This window comes from Malania oleifera, chromosome 2, assembly GCF_029873635.1.
Source record: "Malania oleifera isolate guangnan ecotype guangnan chromosome 2, ASM2987363v1, whole genome shotgun sequence".
Lineage (NCBI taxonomy): Eukaryota > Viridiplantae > Streptophyta > Magnoliopsida > Santalales > Ximeniaceae > Malania > Malania oleifera.
Genome location: NC_080418.1, coordinates 70,360,408 through 70,382,707, shown reverse-complemented (window position 1 = coordinate 70,382,707; position 22,300 = coordinate 70,360,408). Strand labels below are relative to the sequence as shown.

Sequence of the window (22,300 nt, the reverse complement as noted above, 5' to 3'; positions counted from 1 at the left end):
TTTATTTATTAAATGTTATTGTTGTATAAGATGTTTTCTATAATTTAATACTCATGCTTATTTCATTTTTATATGTTCATATTTTGTTGTTAATTTATTTCAGGTTATTCATGCTTATTTTCCTTTAAAAGTCGATTTTTATTTTAGGAATATCATAATTTATGAGGAGAAATAGTTTGTTTACAAATATTAGTCAACTTCCTAACATTATCAAATGTTTGTATAAATTGTATAAAATGGGAATAACTTATATGAGATATGTTTAGTTGGTTTTCTTTCGATTTTGGTATAGGTTTATTACTATTTTTTATTTGGCTTGATGCATGAACTGTTTTATTGATTATTATATAAGTCTCAAGTGTTCATTTATTTATACGGTATTCTTTCGTTATAAGTGAGAGTTATTAATAAACTTATGACGAAACTTCTATGTGGGTGACTTCTAGTTCTTAAAAAAAAAAAACAAAACAAAAAGTCAATTTCACTTTATTATAACGATGTACATTTGTGCTTTTTATATTTAAATATTAATATTCCATAAAAAAGCACTCCGCACCTTCCTTCTCTCCCGAAATAACGTACCACCTTTCCACGCCGTTCATAGCAAATGGTCAACGTTTAATTTTAAATCAACGTCCCTCCTTGAGTCCACGTCGTTCGAGTTCCATTTAATGAATTAAATACCAAACTTATCCTCGCAAATTTCTGGTAAGCGTCGTTTCAGTTCCACTCCCTCCCCTCCTCTGGGCTCTGGCCTTCTCTCGCCGATTCTCCCTCCCTTCCTCTACCCCTCTCTCCCTCTTCTCTATAGACGTAGCGTGGAAGTTCTCTTCTCTGCAGTAAATGGAGATGGCAATGGAGGATTCTCACTTGAGCGTCGCTTTCCATTCGGTTCGGAGGGTGTTTTCTGGGGATCAGCGGTCCCGACGGTTTCCGGGAAAATGTATACCCAGTCCGATACGAAGTTGTAAATTTAGGGTTTGAAGGTCTTTTCATATTCTTTGTCATCTTTCATATGCTTTGTATTTCGTTTTTGCACTTGAATTTCAAAGAATCGAAGTTGGGGTGTCTAGGGTTTATTTGAATTTCTTGTTAAATTTCTTGCTTTGGAAAGTCAAATCCAGGGAAATGTTGGTGATTTGGAGTTTGTATGGTGAATTGAACTGAAGATTTGACTCTCAGGACTTCTCTAAGGTTCTCGTGAGATTTGAGGTTCTTTGGGTAACATATGAAGGATAATTCAATGCTTTTGCTGCTCATGATGTTCATGTGTGGGTTTCCTGGAATTTTCTTGTGAAATTTGAGCGTTCTTGGGTTTTCAACGTTCTTTGAAAGTTATTTGTGTTTGAATTTGTAATTGAAATTGGGGCGCGAAATTTGAATGGCGGGGAAAAGAGAATTAGGGTTTCTGAAGCCAAGTGTTTGTAGTTTAAGAGAGCAAGCAGCAAGAACTACTCTTCAGAATGTTAGAATGCAAGGGCACACGTATGTTGAGCTCCGTGAAGATGGGAAGCGGTTTGTTTTTTTCTGCACGCTCTGTCTCGCACCGTGTTATAGCGATTCTGTGCTGTTTGATCATTTGAAGGGTAATCTTCACAGTGAAAGGTACGCTGCTGCTAAGGTTACTCTCTTAGGAGCAAATCCGTGGCCATTTAATGATGGTGTTCATTTCTTTAACAATTCAAGTGAGAACGAGACTCAGTTGGCTATTTCAAATGATCAGATCAAGTTGTTAGAGAGTGGACACAATGATAATAGCCTTGCTATTGTTAGTCATAATGGAAATGTGAAACCAAGTCTGAATCAAGATGGTAGGTGCTATGGATATGCTTGTAAAAATAATTTAGACTATGAGGAGGATCTTTCTGGTTGTGTTATGGAAAATGGAGGCGATTCTGATGTACTGATTCCTGGTGTTTTGTTTAGGGATGAAATTTCTGATTTGGGAGCAAGGTTTGTTGGTTTTGGGCAAATTAGTGCAAAGCTCTGTGAGAAGGATGGGATTTTAAAGGGGATGAGTAGAATATGGTGTGAATGGTTGGGTAAAAAGGATCTTGCTGATCAGGATTTGTTCATAATTCCAGAGCATGAATACGCTGTTGTTATTTTTAGTTATAGTTATGATTTAGGCAGAAAGAGTTTGTTTGATGATGTAAAGTTCTTGCTGCCATCCAATTCTCCAACAGAAATTGAGAGTGATGAGCTACCTAGGAAGAAGAGGAAATCGTTTTCTGACCCAGAGGATATTAGCAAGTCTTTAAGTAACCAGTATGATTCATCTGGGGAAGATTCCTTGTCTGCTAATAGTTCCCCACGATTGCTGCTAGATCAATATGATGATCAGCTCCTCCTGCATAAAAGATCTACATCAAGCAAGGCCTTAAGAAGAGAATTAAGACGGCAACAGCGTGTAGCTGCTGAAAGAATGTGTGATATATGTCAGCACAAGATGCTTCCAGGGAAAGATGTGGCAACTCTCCTGAACATGAAGACAGAAAGATTTGCTTGCAGTAGTAGAAACGTCAGTGGGGTAAGGTTTTCTGAGCAACTTTCCGCTTTGCTTTGTTGCAATTTCAGGACTTTTCTTATTCATGATCCCTTTATTTGCACGCAACTATGGACAATGACACGTAGAAATGCTTACAATGGAGTAAATTTTTCTCACATGCAGGCATTTCATGTATTTCATACCTCCTGCCTCATACACTGGATTCTTTTTTGTGAGTCTGAGATGTTTAGATATCAGTTAGTTCAACCCAAAGCAAGGCGAAGATCTAGGAGAAAGAATGAAGCCAAATGCAAAGATATGGGAAAGAATAGTGAGACAAAAGCTACAGAAGTGCAAATTTGTTCTGTGTTCTGTCCAGAGTGCCAAGGCACTGGTTTAAGCATTGATGGAGATGATATGGAGAAACCAACAATTCCTCTTTCTGAGGTTTCTTGTTTTCCCTTTCACCCAACCTTTGTGCATTTTATCTGTAAGCCAAATTGATTGAAACATTATTTCCTCAATGCTAAAGGCTTCTGATGCTGTTTCAGATGTTCAAATTCAAAATAAAAGTGAGTGATGCACATAGGGCATGGATGAAAAGCCCTGAAGTGTTGCAGAATTGCTCGACGGGTTTCAATTTCGCTTCCCAATCCAAAGAAACAGTTCAGGTATGGAAATCTATGCTTAATAGCCATTTTCTGTGGAAATGGAGATCATGATCACTAATTTCTGTGTACAATTGTTTTGGTTATAGGAAAAGGTGTCACCGCTAAAGTTATTGCATTTTTATAGCGCGGATGGTTGGTGGAAAAAGGGTTGATCGAACCATGCAAGCAAAACTGTATTCTGATGTCAAGAGTCTGTAAATCTGATGTATAGCAAGTGGCACAGTTCTCATTAAAACCTCAAATAGTAGCTGGGATAGAAATAAGGTGCCTTGTGGGGCGTTTTGCCTGTGGATAGCTTCCCTACTTTTGAATGTGTATACCTGATGTCTAACTGGGATGGATAGGTCAATGTACACTTGTAGGATTTGTCTGCGTTGTACTAGATTGGTTGCTAATGTTGGATTGGTTCTAAAACATTTTATTATATCATTGTAAGTAGAAAAAATCTCCTTTCTGTTGAAGTTTATTCTATTTACTGCCCTCCTGATCAATTGAAGGAAATTGTTACTAAGTCCTCAGTTGGACAAATCTGCCAGGAATCTGGTGTATTCTCTATGGAGTTTGAAGAAGGCGAATGGATGGAAATGAAGAAGGTGGTTAGCAATCCTTTTTTCTTTTTAAATGTTCTATTGAAGTACAGAAGCAAGAGGAAATCTTTTGAGTTGTTTGTTATGTAGGAAAGAAATGGAATTGGTCTTTTATAGTTCTACCTTGCAATAAAAATTTCAATTCAATTCACCTCTTGTTCATTCTGTTTTAGTATATTAAACATTCGGTTAATTTCCTTCTTCTACCATAAGGGGTACTTAAAACATTTTCTTCTATTCCCTGCCCCTCCTTTAGAGGATGGTTATTGTACAAATGTTATTCCTAAAGCCGGATGTTCTACCCTGTTGCAAGTTCAGGAAGGCATGGTCAAGCTCGACTTCTTGTTTATTGCATCTTTAGTGTATTATCCTATATACACTTGTTATCGAAAGGGAATTACATTTTTAGGCCTCATTTGCGATATAAATTTAATTCTCAATTTTTTGATTGGAACATTTAATGCCAAATGTTTCGATGTTGAGGTATGTTAGTCGAATTGTCTCGAGTTTGTCAAATTATCAAATTATATTAAGAATCGAACTTAGTGTTACAATATTAAGAATTATGAGGTATTGAGTGACATAAAAAATCTTCAAATATGAAGAACTAAAAGGCTAACTATTGTTGTTAAGGTTTAATTTTTTGTTATTATCAAGGTATGATTTTTTGCTGTTATTATTAAGATAAATTATACTGGAAGTTTCATTAAATTGTACTTCACCATCTACAAAGTTTTAGTCATGACAATTTAAAGAATGGTAATTGCTGTAACTAATTCAATGAAAGTTCAGTGGCTGGTAGTATAATTGACTTTATAATTATTGCTATAGAACCTACAGAAAAGAGAAAATCACTTTTGATTAAAGAGCCTTAAAAGAGTTATATCTACTTGAGTGGGTCATTGAATAGTTCCATTGCGGCTAATGGTTTTTTGATGAGAGATGCCTCATTGTTGATTGAGCACGTATTGTAACGCCCCGAAAATTCAGGCTATAAGTAGGGTACTGAAAATATACCTATTTATAAATATATTCTAACTACACAGCGAAAAACATAATACTCCAAAACTTCATGTACAATATTAGAGTGTTAGAGTCTCTAAAATATACATACAAACTTCCCAAAAATCCATTAGAAATCCCAGAGATTTTCAAACATAACCCCAAACCCCAAAATAAACACTTGCCCTGTATTCCTGAAACTACACCTCCACTATCTCGGAGCTCGCTCCGTGTGGCTACCTGGATTACTTGAAATGTTTAAGATTTCTGGGGTGAGACACCTCTCAATAAGACGGAATAGGTTATACTGGTGTGTGGCAGATGAGTTTTACACAATTAACATAACTGTTAATTTAAACTGTAACTAAGATAACAATTTAATGTATATACGTATCATAACCCACACCCATACCATTTAAAATACGCATTTTCTCTTTGAATATACTTCTAGCCGTAATTCATAGTTTCTATCTATGTAAATCTATGTGTGTGTATATATATAACTGTGAAAATTTCCCTGGATGGATAACTATAATCATGAATGTTAGACTTGGTGTATTCCCAAGAAGGCGGGGGGGGGGGGGAGGGGGTGAATTGGGCATTTAAAAATTTATCTCATAGGTCTAATTAACCAGCATCAGTATTACACAAATCTAGGGTCTTTCGATATAATCATAAACCCAATCAACACATGTACAATATATAATGAATTAAACGTAAAACATACATGTGCTGAAAATGAAAGTGCAGAAAATAAATTGTGGAAATATAAAGTACACGCACGATATGTTATCGGGGTTTGGCCAATACTGCTACGTCCCTGCCTTGGCACACCTGCACAAGGATTACACTATAAGCTCACTTAACGGGTGACGCGACACCGTTTACAACTAAGTCAAATTAACATAGAGCTGACTTCAACCTTTACAAATTCTCCTTGTGGGGCGGAGAAGACCCTATGTCAAATTCACAGGGCTGACTCCAACCTTTACAACCAATCCTTACCGGACTGGATTACCTCCCCCTCAGGCCACGCCTGGAATATAAAAGATTTCTCAATATAATAGGGTACAATGATTATGCTTCTCAGTCAAGCAGAAATGTACCAATTACAATCAATCAATGCACATCAATGATATAAGAATTATAAGCTTAGTGCTAAATGTGTGCAATCAACACTCAAGATAATGTCTATACTTAATCAAGCATAAGAGTGTATGAACAAATTAATCTTTGAAAATATATATGAAAGTGTATCTCAATCACAACCTAGGGTTCAAAGATTTGCATCAAGATAAATCAAAATATCTCAACAAATATTTACTCAATATTCAAGCACAAGAGATATTCAAAACTTAGTTTGTAAAAAGATTTTTGTGCACACAAAAATTATAAGCTAAGGTGTCTTGCAATCTAGATGCTAAGACCCACAAGCTTTCAAGTTTCCCACACAAAAGATTTATCAATTTAAATCGGGGGAAAACTTGTGCTAAAACTCTCAAATAAAATCATTCAGTCAATTAAACAAATGAGAGTTTAGGCAAGTATAATCAATGTAGGATGAAGTAGAACACTATCATACAAGATTATCTTTCAAAGGAATGCTAAGTGGAAGAGTATTTTTGGCTTGAAAGAACTTAAGGATCTCTTAATATTCAGAGAATTTTTCCACTAATCAAATTGCTAATCTCTCTTTAATTTGAGCAAATGAACATATATATATATATATATATATATATATATATATATATATATATATATATATATAGGCACACTCAAAAAATAACCGTTTGGGACACAAGCGTAATAATTAAATTTATTTTAAAATGAGTTTAAGTCATTTAACCTAGTTTTATCCTAATTAACTATGGTAATATTTTGGCCAACCTGAGAGTTTTGGGTGGCTGAACCATGGTTCGGTCACCCGAACAGACTCAATGAAAAAAGCTATTTTTTGAAGTTTGGGTGCCCGAGTATAGGGTTGGTTAGTTGAATGAGGTGATTCATCAGTAGGTCCGTGGTTCGAGTGCCCAGTCTAAAGTTCGGTTTGTCGAACTCAGAAGTTCGGTCGCTCGAGCATGATTTGAACGCTGAGATTCGGGCTGTTGAGTAGTTGGAAAAGGTCAGATTAGCTGTTTGGTCACCCGTGGAAGATACATTCAAAAAGGTTTGGTTTGCCGAACTCAAGTCAACACTTTGACCTATCCAGGGTTCGGTCAACCGAGGCAGTTTGAATTGCCAGGTTCGGTCGCCCGAAGTCATATGATTTTGCATTTAAAGTCCAATTTTAAAACATAATATTCCCCAGATAATATATGTGATAATGAGGACTTTCCTAAGTGTTAGTGTTGGGACTTAGGGTCTTTCTAAGGTCATTTTTGAGCTTTTAAACAAAGCCCAAAAATCTAGCGTCGGTCGACTGAAGGGTAATTCCTAAGATCTTTTGGTCCCTATAGTCAATCTACGGTCCTGTTGGGCTTACAATTACCAACATGCATAACATGCATAGATTATTACAGACCGATATAAATTATTATAGACCAATATAAAAATGAATGCATAGAAAATAGGTTTTCATTCTTTCGATTCTTCAGACACCATAAATGAAGCTTAATCTTCAAAGTCCGTATGACTTGCTAATGTTCCTACTACTTGTAACAACCCCAACCTGCCATGTGAGCCTGGAGTGCTACTTTAGTGACGTCATTGTACCTGATACCATGTTCATCAAATATAAAACACATACACGTAGCGAAAAAAAAATATAAAATCCTCAAATTACATTACCAGAGTTCTAACTATCTTTATACACAAGTATATCCATTTCCACATAATTACATCCCATAAAATTAAACAAAAATAAAATCTCTATCTATACACTACCTACATAAAATTTACACCACTAGCCTGGCTCCTCTAGCCTGCTAGATTCTATCTTTAGGATTCCCTGAAAAAAAAAAATAGTTCGTAAAGTAGGGGTGAGGCACAACTCAACAAGGGAAAGACTAAGTTAATGTCAGTGTGTGGCCAGCATGCATTTAGTGTACAGAAAATAATTAGTTCACTAAGCAGATAAACTTATTTATGAAAACATTCTTATTTTACACTCACACACACAGTTAGTCGAGGATAGGGAAGATTACCCGCCCATACAAGTAGCTTCCCTTTGCTCTAGTACCTTTACTGCTGCTAGAGCACTCACCTTTCTCCGTAAGCCCTTGAAGTTATCACATTAATTAACCGTATTCACATAAATTAACAGATATGCATAGAAGACACTCCCTGTGACAAACACGCCATTTACATCCCCATGGCACGAGTTGAGCGGCTCGAAGGATGGACTAAGCCTGAGCGATCAGTCCAAACAAAGTAAAAAACAACATCCTCTACAAACACATTTGCAGGCATCCATAGCAAAGCTGCAAGTCCAATGCTCTTACTTCAACCTAACGCAGGCAGTCGGCTGGACTCCCTACACTTCTATCCAGAATAGTGTGGGTGCACATGGTCTAACTAGCAACGGTATCGTGCTCACATTACATTGGTCCCTAGGGTTCCTAAAAAATATCACGAATTTAGATAATAGAAATCACCATTTAAAATATCAATTCACATATATTTCCTGTTATTCCAAAAACCTAGCCCCTGGCCACAAAATACAATCCGATATATAGCCATCAATTCAAACTCGACCCTTGACCATCAAATAATAATCCTGGCCCTTGGCCAATCAAACAATATCTAGCCATTGGCCGTTAGTTTAAACCCCTGCATTTCATAAATAGTTTCAGTATTTTCACAAGCATTTTCAGTATTTTTCACAACAATTACCATATTTCTCAAACAATTTAGTATTTCAAAATCCCAAATCAAGATATAAAATAATCCATACAAATTAAATCATCTGCCACACAATTTTTCACATGTTAACATATCCATATAAATAAGCAAACTTTCCACCGTTCATTTTATTCAAAAATACCGTACCATATATCCTAAGTTTGTAAAATCCATTTCGAACGGTTGGTTTTCAAAATAACCTTCAAATTCTTAAATATATATATATATATATATATATATATATATATATATTGATTAAATCAGTTAAAATTAAATAAAATTTCTGACTTAACTTAATCTCCTTACCTGATTCCTGAAAAAGCCCGCTAACACCCCGGCCTACACCCCAGGTGTTCAAAAACCCCTGAACCCTGAAATTCAAATTTCATCATATTATTCATCATAATTCCTAGAGTAACTTTCCCTAAAATTTTCCTAAATTTTGAATACCCTAAATAGCCTAATAAAAGTCTAAGTTATCAAACTTACCCCCGATTTAGGATTGGTACCCCGAAAATTCAATTCGAAAACCCACTCCGGCTAGATTATAGAGAATCTCCCCACGACTCTCCTGAAAATTTCCGTTCATTAATGGAGCTTATAGTTTAAGAGAAATTGAGGTAAGTTTGAGATTTGACCTTACCCCAGGAGATATGCCTACGCCGCTCCCACAATAGATCCGCTCTAGTAGAAATGTCGGTGGCGGCGAGCAAAACCCAACGCTATTTTCGGATTTTTGATTGGCTGAATAACTGAGACGAGATGGAGGAGAGTGGGAGAGGGGACGGAAGCTGCGTAGCAAACAGGAGGGGGGTGGCGGTGGCTCTCTGTTTGAGTTGTTCCTGAGATTTCAATCTCAGGAATTTTATCCCATATATACTATATATATATATATATATATATATATATATATATATATATATATATTATTTTAATATTATTATTATTATTTTTATATTATTTATTTTTATTAATTTTTAAATTTTATTTTAAATTTTAATTTAATATAATTTAATTTTTTTTAATTTTAATTTTAATTTTTTTTTTTAGGATCACTACATTCTCTCTTACAAAAATTTCATCCTCGAAATTTGTTAACTATTACCAATCACATTCTTAACTCACTACCCCTGTCTACAAAAGAGTCGGTAGCCACCCACATAGTGGCCTTCTCCTACGTTTATTAATTACCCATACTTGTGGCGGAGGAATACCGTGGTTACAATACTGTCTTTGGAAAATTACAATAACCATAACAAAGTTTCCCAAAGACTAACTGTAATTAAAACTATACACAACTAACCACACAACCTACTCCAATCCCTCTATATACAACCATACCGTTACCCGTTTGGCACTAACCCTTGTTGAACAGCTGTGGGTACTTTTGATGTATTTCTGTTTCTAACTCCCAAGAAGCCTCCTCAACTACATGATTTCACCACAGCACCTTCACTAACGGTATATCCTTAGTACGCAGTTCCTGTATTTTTTGATCCAAAATCTGAACTGGTACCTCCTCAGATGCCAGAGTATCCCCGATCTCCAACAATTCATAACTGATCACATGCGGGGTTTCTAGAATGTACTTCCTCAACATGGACACGTGAAACACATCATGTATCCTAGACAGCACTGGGGTAGTGCTATCTTGTATGTCGCCGAACTAATTCTCTCTAGAATCTTGAACGACCTAATGTATTTAGGGCTTAGCTTGCCTTTCTTTCCATACCTCATCACCCCCTTCATCGGAGCAATCCTCAGGAATATCATATCATCTACTTTGAATTCTAGCTCCAATCAGCGAGTATCCGCATAACTCTTCTACTAACTCTGGGCTGCCTTGACCCTTTCCCTTATAAGCTCGACTTTTGTAGAAGCTTGTTGAACAAGTTTTGGTCTCAAAATCTATCGCTCGCCTACTTCATCCCAGTACAACGGAGATCTGCATCGGCGACCATACAAAGCCTTATATGGTGCCATTCCATTGCTGGTCTGGTGACTGTTATTGTATGCAAACTCAACCAATGACAGATATCGGATCCAACTGCCCCCAAAATCTAACACACATGCTCATAACATATCCTCAAGAATCTGAATGGTTCGTTCGGATTGTCCATCCGTCTGTGGGTGAAATGCAGTACTGAAAGTGAGTTGAGAACCCAACACTCCCTGCAAACTCTTCCAGAAACGAGAAGTGAACCGCGGATCTCGAACTGAAATGATGGACACGGACACGCCATGTATATAGTTTATCTCCTGAACATAGAGTTCTGCCAGCTTATCCATAGAATAACTAGTTCTAACCAGAATAAAATGGGCAATCTTCTTCAATCTATCAACCACTACCCATATGGCATTCTGCCCATGCAACGCTGAAGGCAATCCCGATACAAAGTCCATCGAGATATGCTCCCACTTCTACGTAGGGATATCCAATGGTTGAAGTGGTCCTGCTGGTCTCTGGTGTTGTGCTTTCACTTGCTGACAAGTCAAGCACTCACCCACAAATTTAGCAATTTCCTTCTTTATGTTACTCCACCATAATGATTCTCGCAAGTCTCTATACATCTTTGTACTACCTGGATGAACAGTATAGAGAGAACGATGAGCTTCCTCTAGAATCTTCCTCTTTATCTCTGTGTCATCTAGCACACACAATCGAGTGTGAAATCTGAGAACTCCATCCTTAGCAACATTAAAGTCTGTGTGCTGCTCATCCTGTATCTTCTCTACAATCTCCATCAACTCTACATCTTTCAACTGAGCTATTATGATTCTCTCCCGTAAAGTCAGTTGAACCACCAGACTATAAATGAATACCTGATGATTCCTTTGTACCAATTCTACACCTAACCTCTCTAGGTCCATCTTGATCTGGTGCGAAGCCATAACTGCCGAGGCTAACGTACCCCCAGATTTCCTGCTCAATGCATCGGCTACCACATTCGCCTTTCCTGGGTGATAGCTAATGGTGCATTCATAATCCTTTATCAACTCGAACCATCTGCGCTACCTCATATTCAACTCCTTCTAAGTGAAGAAGTACTTGAGACTCTTATGGTCAGTAAAGATCTCACACCTTACACCATAAAGATAGTGAGGCCAGATCTTTAATGCAAACACAATTGCTACCAGCTCTATGTCGTGCATAGGATAGGTCTTTTCATACTCTTTCAACTGGAGAGATGCATACGCAATGACTTTCCCCTGCTGCATTAGAACACAACCAAGTCCCTTCTGTGATGCGTCACTGTAAATTACAAATCCACCCTCACCTGATGGAAGGGCCAACACTGGGGCAGTGACTAGACGCTGCTTCAATTCCTGAAAGCTCTGCTCACATTCGTTGGTCCAGTCAAACTTTAGATTCTTCCTTGTAGTTATGTCAAAGACCTTGATAATCTGGAGAACCCCTCGACAAATCAGCGGTAGTATCCTGCAAGACCTAGAAAACTTTGACCTCCTGCACATTCTTCGGCCTTGCCCAATCAACCACACCCTCTACTTTACTTGGATCCACTGAAACCCCTTCCTTGGATACCATATGACCCAGAAATGCAACCTGCTCTAACTAGAATTCATATTTCTTAAGTTTAGCAAATAACTTCTTTTCCCTGAGCACCTGAAATACTAGTCTCAGATGAGATTCATCCTCCCTAGGGCTCCTTGAATAGACCAAAATATCATCTATGAAAACAATAACAAATTGGTCTAAGTATTAATGGAATACCCTTTTCATCAGATCCATAAATACCACTAAAGCATTCGTCAACCTGAACGGCATAACCAAGAACTCGTAATGGCCGTACCGAGTCCGAAAAGCAGTCTTCGATACATCATCTGATCTAACCTTCATCTGATGATATCCATATTGCAGATCGATTTTAGAAAAAAAATCTGCGTACCCTGAAGCTGATCAAACAGGTCGTCAATCCGGGGTAATGGATACTTGTTCTTCACTGTTACTTTATTAATCTCCCGGTAGTCGACGCATATCCTCATCGACCCATCCTTCTTCTTCACAAACAACACTGGTGCACCTCAGAGCGATACACTGGGTCTGATAAACCCCCTATCTAGAAGCTCTTGTAGTTGCTCCTTTAACTCCTTTAATTCAGCTAGAGCCATTCTATATGGGGCTTTGGAGATTGGTGCTGTCTCTGGGATCAAATTAATTGTAAATTCCACCTTCCGATTAGGAGGCAACCCCGGTAAATCCTCTGAAAAAATATCAGAGAACTCTCTTATCACTGGGATATCTTCCAACTTGAGTTCCTCTTTCGGCACTTCCTTCACCATTGCAAGCTAACCCTGGCATCCCCCCCAAAAGTAACCTCTTTGCCTAAATAGCCGAGAGGATCTGTGGTGCCTAACGCACACACGACCCGACAAATACAAACTCCAGTTCCCTAGGAGGTCTGAATACCACCTCCTTCCTGCAACAGTCAATGCTCACGTAACTGGATGCTAGCCAGTCCATGCCCATAATAATGTCAAAACCATGCATATAAAGGACTATCAAACTAGCAGGCAGCACTCTCCCCTGAATCTCTACCGGATAATCCCTGATCTCCCTGCTACATATTAACACTGACCCTATCGATGTGCCCACTCTTAACTCAGTCTCTAACAATTGAGCCTTTAACCCACATAGTTTAACAAATCCCCGAGGCACAAACGAGTGGGTTGCACCTGAATCAAATAATACAATGGCACTATCTGACAATATGGAAATAGTACTTGTCACCACATCACCGGCGTTCTTCGCATCACCCGGCGTAAGTGAGTATACTCGTGCCTGAGCCGCACCCTGTTGGTGACCACCTCGAGGTGCTTGTGGACGTCCTCAATACTACGGCTTTGGTTGTGGCGGCGCATAGTTCACCGCCGCACGACAATCTCGCATCTAATGTCCTGCCTCTCCACATTGGTAGCAAAAAACTGGTCCTCCCTTGCACTTGCCCCAATGCCTCTGATGGCATCTAGAACATATAGGGCGTTGGGAACCCCCCTGATGGCCTCAATACCCCATCTCCTGACGCTGGCCCGAGAAATTACTAGGCCGCTTGCAAGAGCCCTGACTAGTGTTAGTCTGAAACCCCTGAGACAAGGGCCTCTTCTTCTAGTTCACGACACTCTCCCCCTCCTGAATGCTGGCCTCAACTGCCATGGCCCAATCCACTAACTCAAAAAAGCTCTGGGTTAACAATGCCACCACTTGCGCACGTATGCTCTGTTTCAGTCCTCTCTCAAAAATCCGTGCCTTTAGCAGCTCGTTCGGAATCATATGTGGCGCGAAACAGGATAACTCCACAAACTTGGCCGCATACTGCTGCATAGTTATGGGCCCCTGAGTCAGTTGCAGGAATTCCTCTACCTTAGCTACGCGGGTGACAGCGAGGAAATACTTGTCGAAGAAAACCTCCCTGAACTGGCTCCAAGTGATAGCCGCCGGCTCTAGGCGATGCTCCTCCACTAGTTTTACCGATCTCCACCATCTCTTTGCGTCTCCCACTAGTTTCTAAGTGGCATACTTCACCTTTTGCTCCTCAGTACACTCCAACACCCCTAGCAGCTCCTCTATTTCTTGAATCCAATCTTCAGCTACGATCGGGTTCGGTCCACCTATAAATGTCGGTGGGTTCACCTGGGTGAATTGCTAAAATGTGCAACCCCTATCAACCACTGACTGATCCCGCTCTCTAGAGTCCCTCCTATTTTCCTTTCTAGCCTGCCGCGCTATATTTCGCAACATTGCTGAAGCATCAGCATCATCCTCACTAGAGGTATCTCCTCTAATCACAACATCTTTTCCCTTGGAATCCATCCTGTAAATAGGATATAACCTGATTTAGTAATTTCACAATTAACAAAATTAATGCAAATATGGAATAATGGAATTGATATAATGTACGGGTTCTAATTTAATAATTCATATTCCAATTCTATCACTAAACCATTAAGGAAAAATCCCCATCCCAACATTAACTTCACACACATACTCACTCATCCTAACATTCCACCCTAAATTTCCTGAGTTCAAGTCCCTTAACCTAGAAATGAAACCATTGATGGATTTACCATGGTTTTCTCGCGACTGATTCAGAAAATCACAGAAGTCCGTCAATAGATTTCTCCCTCCAAGCTTCCAGACCAAACCCATGTTAATCTACCCACTCTTAACCCTATCCTATCTCAACCTATACTCTGGTAATTATCAATCCTCGAAGTCTGCAGAACCTAACAAACCTAGGCTTTGATACCACCTATAATTACCTCGACCCGCCATGTGGGCTCGGAGTGCTACTTTAGTGACGTCAGTGTACCTAATACCTTATTCATCAAATATAAAACACATATATGCAGTGTAAAAAAAAAATATAAAATCCTCAAATTGCATTACCAGAGTTCTAACTATCTTTATACACAAGTATATCCATTTCCACATAATTACATCCCATAAAACTAAACAAAAATAATATCTCTATCAACACACTACCTACATAAAATTTACACCACTAGCCTGACTCCTTTAGCCTGCTAGATTCGATCTCTAGGATTCCCTGAAAAAAAAACCGTTCTTAAAGTAGGGGTGAGGCACAACTCAGTAAGGAAAAGACTAAGTTAATGTCAGTGTGTGGCGAGCATGCATTTAGTGTACAGAAAATAACAAGTTCACTAAGCAGATAAATTTATTAATGAAAACATTCTTATTTTACACTCATACACACAATTAGTTGAGGATAGGGAAGATTACCCGCCCATACAAGTAGCTTCCCTCTGTTCAAGTACCTTTACTGCTACCAGATCACTCACCTTTCTCAGTAAGCCCTCGAAGTTATCTTATTAATTAACCGTATTCACATAAATTAATAGATATGCATATAAGACACTCCCTGTGACAAACACGCCATTTACATCCCCATGGCACGGGTTGTGCGGCCCGAAGGCTAGACTAAGCTTGGGTGATCAGCCCAAATAAAGTCAAAAACAACATCCTTTGCAAACACATCTACAGGCATCCACAGAAAAGCTGCAGGTTCGACGCCCTTACTTCAACCTCACGCAGGCAGTCGGTTGGAACTAGCAACGATACTATGCTCACATTACACTGGTCCCCAGGGTTCCTAAAGCATATCAAACAATTTAGATAATAAAAATCATCATTCACATATATTTCCTGTTATTCCAAAAACCTAGCCCCTGACCACAAAATACAATCCGGCATATAGCCATCAATTTAAACTCGACCCTCGGCCATCAAGTAATAATCTTGGCCCTTGGCCAATCAAACAATACCCAACCATTGGCCGTTAGTTCAAACCCCTACATTTCATAAACAGTTCTAGTATTTTCACAAGCATTTCCAGTATTTTTCACAACAATTCCCGTATTTCTCAAACAATTCAGTATTTCAAAATCCCGAATCCAGATATAAAATAATCCATACAAATTAAATCATCTGCCACACAATTTTCCACATTTTAACATATCCATATAAATAAGCAAACTTTCCACTGTTCATTTTATTCAAAAATACCATACCATATATCTTAGGTTTGTAAAAATCCATTTCGAACGGTTGGTTTTCAAAATAACCTTCAAATTTTTAAATAAATATATATATATATATATATATATATTAATGAAATCAATTAAAATTAAATAAAATTCTTGACTTAACTTAATCCCCTTACTTGATTCCTGAAAAAGCCCGCTAACACCCCGACCTACGCCTCAGGAGTTCAAAAATCCCTGAACCCTGAAATTCAAATTTCACCATATTATTCGTCATAATTCTTAGAGTAACTTTTTCTAAAATTTCCCTAAGTTTTGAATACCTTAAATAGCCTAATAAAAGCCTAAGTTATCAAACTTACCCCCGATTTAGGATTGGCACCTCGGAACTCTAATTCGAAAACCCACTCCGCCTAGATTGTAGAGAATCTCCCCACGAGTCTCCTTGAAATTTCTGTTCGTTAATGGGGCTTATAGTTTAAGAGAAATTGAGGTAAGTTTGAGATTTGGCCTTATCCCAGGAGATATGCCTACGCCGCTCCCACAACAGATCCGCTCTAGTAGAAATGTCGGTGGCGGCGAGCAGAACCCAACGATAGTTTTGGATTTTTGATTGGCTGAATAACTGAGACGAGATGGAGGAGAGTGGGAGAGAGGGGAAAGAGGCTGCGCAGCAAACACGAGGGGGGTGGCGGCGGCTCTCTGTTTGAGTTGATCCTGAGATTTCATTCTTAGGAACCTTATCCCATATATACTATATATTATTATTATTATTATTATTAATATTAATATTATTATTATTTATTAATTTTATTTTTAATTTAATTTAATTTTTTTAATTTTGATTTTGATTTTAATTTTAATTTAATTTAATTTAATTTTTTTTAGGATCACTACACCAAAAATTCATGCTAAGGACAAGCCTGTTGAAGAAACTTAGTGCACAGGTGAGAAATATTGGTTTGTCATAATCAAAACAGGATCAGACTCATAGAGTCAACAATGAATTAACCCCGCATGATCGGGTTGTGTGACTTGTGGGATGGACTTAACCATGGCTAGCCTTCTAGGTTAAGTCAAACTATAACTCGTCTATAGTGCGATTGGCCTGCTTAACTTGGTTCGGATTGTTAGGGAGCTCCTTGACTCTCCTCTGAGGCATAATCAACTACCATCACCTTACTCTATCTAAGATGTGTGGTTGCACTATTTATATTGTATTAGCTATGGTACCGTGTTTTGTGTTCTGTTCTGGTCCATCAGGGTTCTGATACTAAATAATACTATTTCTGTATATTACTGTTTTACCATGATTCTGTATAAACTGAACTACCATGATTTTGTAATAACTGTAATACTATGATTCTGTAAGAACTGTAATACCATGATTCCGTAATAACTGTAATATTATGGTTCTGTAATAACTATAATATCATGGTTCTATAAAAGTTATAATATCATGGTTCTGTAAAAGTTATAAAATCATGGTTCTGTAAAAGCTATAATATCATGGTTCTGTAAAAGTTATAAAATTCTGTACTAAAACTAGTATTTCTCATGCCACACAATTTGAGTAATGCTCATAATACTATATTTTGTATGGGAAAACCATATTTTATTACTATATGGGAAAATTATATTCCTCGCTGTATGAAAATAATATATCATCTATAAGGTTTTTTATGCAACCTAAATTTCTGAATTTTCTTGAATATGCATATCATTTGAAAAGAATCGTAAATTTTCATGCCCATAATTTCATATCTTCTAATATCTAGAAAATCATAAAATGATATCTCATAATCTTTTACTATACTTTAACTGGTAAAATTGCTAAAATTATCTGGCATAACTTAATTCCCCAAACCTGTTTCTTAGAACTATGCTTGTAGGGAATCCAATATTATGCCTATGGCGCCCGCACAAAGCCTATATCCATAAACCCTAATTCATTGAACTTAACACTAGAATAACAACCATTCAACATACCTACGCCCACATATTACTAATAACTAGCTAAACTTTTAAAAATAACCTCCTTACCCTGGTTTTGGAGTGGTGCCTAAAATGCCCAATTCACAAAATTACTCCAGTTAAACTGTAGAGAATCGCCATCGGGATCCCAAAATCACGTTTATCAGCTGATTCGGGATGAAATCAGACAAGAAATTGAAGAGAGAAGGAGGGAGAGTCGCAGCCCTAAGAGAGAGACAAAGAGGAAGATTAAATTTCCTCTAACAAAAAATAAGCTACAAGATTTACATATAAGCTACAGCCAGACAAAATCATTGACGATTTTCCTAAAATCGTTGACGGTTTGGCTTTTAACTAAACCTTTTCACCATTTCACCCTTAACCGAGCTGCAGTAATTACAAAACGGTTGACGGTTTTCTGCGCCCCCACCAAATCGTTGACGGTTTGGTCTACACAAAACCAAATTCCTTCTTTTCTCTATTTTTCTTATTATTTCTATTTTCCGGGTCTCTACATGCATGCTCATTATTTTTTACTCACAGCCCTATAACTTCATTAATTTAGGTTGCATTTGAGTTGCGGAATGTTTATTTGTAAGAATAGTATAAAATAAAATGAAAATGTAATAAAAAGTGTCTAAGAATAAGTAATTTAGAAATGTCGATGCTAGATTGTGTCTATGGGACTAACAAGAGGGTTGCATTGTGCTTTCAAACAAAAAAGGTTGAAGAGTAGTAGAAGACATAACAAAGAAAAACAGAACAAGTGGAGCCCTTGCTTTATATATATATAGATATAAGCTTATGGGAAATGTGGATGTCATCCATCTTCCACCACCCCATCTTCCACCTTTTAAATTTTTACCTCAATAAATGCTTAACTATCCATATTGCCCTATAAAAGGGCACCCTCCCTTTCTCATTTGGGACACACATTTGATGCTTCCATGTAAGTATATGTATAGTGAGGATAAGAGAAGAGGAGAGATAAAGTGAAAAGGAGTAATATTTTGTACAAGGCCGATCCCAAATCATCTTGTAATTCTGTTAGTGATATTGAAGTTTTGATCTTATCCATCTATGGAGTAGGTATATCTGAACCATGTAAAACTTGGTCTTGTCTCCATTTATTTTTCTGGTCATCTTTATTTATAATTTCTGCATCATTTTATAACACGTTATCAGTACGATACTATAACTGACTGACATATTTTTATATATTTATATAGTCTTAATGACCAATTTTATTTCTGTACTGCCTATATATATATATATATATATATATATATATATATTTAAAGTACCAATCTCCAAAAGGGATGGTAATATAGTCCTCCTGAAGAGGCTATATATCTAATCTCTAGAAGAGATGCTATATATTTAAATTTCCCTTTTATATATTTAATCTCTAGAAGAAATATTAAATATTTGCCTCCTGACTCCCGAAGAGATATTCAAATTGATCTCCTGAAGAGGTAAAACATTTATTCTCCATATGAAATCGTATATTTAACCTCTGTAAGAGGTGTTAAATTATCATTCAATTTAATATTATAAATTAGGATCATACTCCCGAAGAGTACAAATTGAAAAAAATAAAATAATGTTCCTGAAGAAACATATTTAAGTATTTTGGAAAGGGTGAAAATAATATTATATTATTGTCGTAGTTTTATTTCAACTTTTCCATTCTATTTTTACAAATTGCCTTATTATTATTGTTAATTTATTTACATGTCAAACATAAGTAGAATTAATTTTTTTTTACTTGACATCGAAAGGCAATAATTATATATCGTATATTCTTGACGTCAAAATCCATCTAAATGCATTGAATTTAGAAAATACTATTTTAGATGGAAATATCGCATTCCTGTAGGTTCGCGTAAAAGCCATGATCTTCCTCACGCATGTATGTATTGTAACGCCCCAACCTGGGTCTGTCAGGGAGCATTGCGTCTCTCCTCCTCCACTTGGACCAAACAATAGGGGGTAGGCCTTATCGGACTAATGACTGGCCCCACAAACCAATACGTGTCCTTTTTAGTATGTTTTTGTCCTCATTCACACACTTCCTGAGAAAACTTCCCAAGTGGTCACCCATCCCAAGATTGCTCCAAGCCAAGCACGCTTAACTATGGAGTTCTTATGAGAAGGCTCCCGAAAAGAAAGGTGCACCTTATTGATATGGGTAGTAACATCTAGTCTTTTAAGCTTTTCATCCATGGGGTATCACATGTATGATGGTGTGTGGAAGGTGCATGAATTGAGCAACTTATTAAGAAAATATTATATATTATTATATATATAATCATGCATGGGCTCAAACGTATTTTCCTCATTTATTTTATATTTAGCTCCCTATGTAATTAATAATTCTTCTCTCTCATAATTGCTATCTCTCTAATTAGAGGAAAAAATAAAAATTGAATACCTTACTGTTAAAGACCCACTTATTGTAACGACCTGCTTCCTACTGTTATATATATATATATATATATATATATATATATGTATACTGAAATTTATACTACTCTAATACTGTTTAATTCAAACGAAATTATCAACCTAAGCAGCGAGAAGTTGAATTCATACGACTAAAACCATATATATATATATATATATATATATATATATATATATATATATATACAATACCAGAGTGCCAGATTATCCCTATAATATACATATACACTATTCTCAAACATACCCTCAACTGAAACTGGGACTGTACAAAATAATCTCCTAAAAATACTCACCCTACTGATAGGGCAATATAGTAGCCCCTTTACCTGGGATCTTGATCCACTCGCATAACTGGCTCACCTGAAAAATGTTAAAACAATGGGTTGAGTCGACGCTCAGTAAGACGAAATATGCTATTACTAGTGTGCGGCAAGTGAGCTACATGCTTGTAAAATCTGATTTAGAAAAATACCATAAATAACATATCTGAATAAAACCTGTATACCTGTTGCAAAATAAATCATACCTAGGTTGCTTAACATAAAATGATTTTCCTGAATATTTATTCATAATACTGCTAATATCTATAGGTATGTCTATTTTATGTAAATATGATCATACATATATGTAATAACTGAAAAGATTCCTTGGATGGATAACTGAAAATCATGATTTAACCCCTCATGACAGGGTTGTGCGGCCTGAAGGCGGGACGTAACTTGGCTGGCCAACTAGGGTAAGTCAATTGAACTCCGACAATCAGATCGGCCCCCTCAACCATATCTGATGGGGAGCCTTTCCACAACAGGCACGATCGACTTCTGAATACCACATACTATCTGAGTAATGGTTGCACTCTGAACTGAATATAGCTACGGTACCAAGCTTTGTTGACTGAATCTGGTCTATCAGGCTCTGATACTATATAGGTAACTGATATATCTAAAATAATGTTTTTACCATGATTTTGTATTAACTGTATTAATCATGACACTAAAATAAACTGTATCTGTATCGTCTGTATTTTTTGAAGTCAACTGTAAATCTATATGTCATGGTACTAAAAAACAATATTGTAAGAACCCGAACCGTGATAGGTAGGTTTAATTAATTAAGAGAGGGGTGAGAGGGTAATTAAACAGGCTTCATCGACGAAGCCAGAGTTCGTTGATGAAGGCCTTACATTTCTCATTGATGAAGTTCAAAGGCTTGTTGACGAGGAGAAGCCGAGGGGTTTTGAAAAGTCGAAAATCCCAGGCTCCTCGACGAGGCCATCGTGTCGTCGACGAGCTATCTATATGACCTCGTTGACGAGGTCCATTCGTTGACGAGGATGGCCAAATCAAAGGGCTATAAAATGATATTTTCATTACTTCTCAAATAAGAAATCTCATTTTCTCTCTCTCTATCTCTCTAGAAACTTAACCTACTCTCTATTTCTCTAGATTTCTTCGCTGTTTGTCATGAGAATCGTTGATTCGAAGTTACCACAAGGTAAGGCTCTACAATATCTATGATTAGAATCTTCGTTCCAGGTATTTTCGGGTTTTAGCCCAAAATGGAGGTAAGGCTCGATTTTCTTTTCTGATCCTGTAGTTTGATAGAGAACGGAGTGATGAGATATTCTGTGTTCTGGTATGTAGGTTTTGGAACTCGATTTGTTATTTAGGGGCCCTGGAGTTTTGGATTTACCGTTTGGGGGAAGGTAAGGGGAATTGTGTTTATATCGGTAATTTTTGAAATTGGACTCA

At 37.2% G+C, this 22,300-nt stretch overlaps 2 protein-coding genes across 3 annotated transcripts in view; one reads left to right on the top strand and one right to left on the bottom strand.

The window, feature by feature from the left end:
- The first annotated feature begins 697 nt into the window (after positions 1–697).
- LOC131149388 (uncharacterized) lies at positions 698–3,897 on the top strand. Of its 2 annotated transcripts, XR_009135209.1 has the most exons (5): positions 704–2,530; positions 2,672–2,935; positions 3,040–3,159; positions 3,246–3,590; positions 3,696–3,897. XR_009135209.1 is itself a non-coding variant. In XM_058099794.1 (4 exons), the coding sequence occupies exons 1-4, from the start codon at positions 1,382–1,384 to the stop codon at positions 3,309–3,311; spliced, it is 1,599 nt and encodes a 532-aa protein (XP_057955777.1). In that variant the 5' UTR covers positions 698–1,381; the 3' UTR covers positions 3,312–3,620. The 2 variants fall into 2 exon arrangements, 1 of the variants encoding a protein (XP_057955777.1); XM_058099794.1 differs by lacking the exon at positions 3,696–3,897 and having other exon boundaries at positions 698–2,530; positions 3,246–3,620.
- A 9,816-nt stretch (positions 3,898–13,713) lies between these two features.
- The window catches only part of LOC131148240 (uncharacterized), a 33,294-nt gene continuing 24,707 nt past the window's right edge, over positions 13,714–22,300 (bottom strand). The window contains exons 2-3 of the mRNA XM_058097965.1: positions 14,275–14,437; positions 13,714–14,112 (exon numbers count right to left, since the gene is read on the bottom strand). Coding sequence (XP_057953948.1) covers positions 13,714–14,112; positions 14,275–14,437 — 562 coding nt within the window. The remainder of the gene's footprint in view (positions 14,113–14,274; positions 14,438–22,300) is intronic.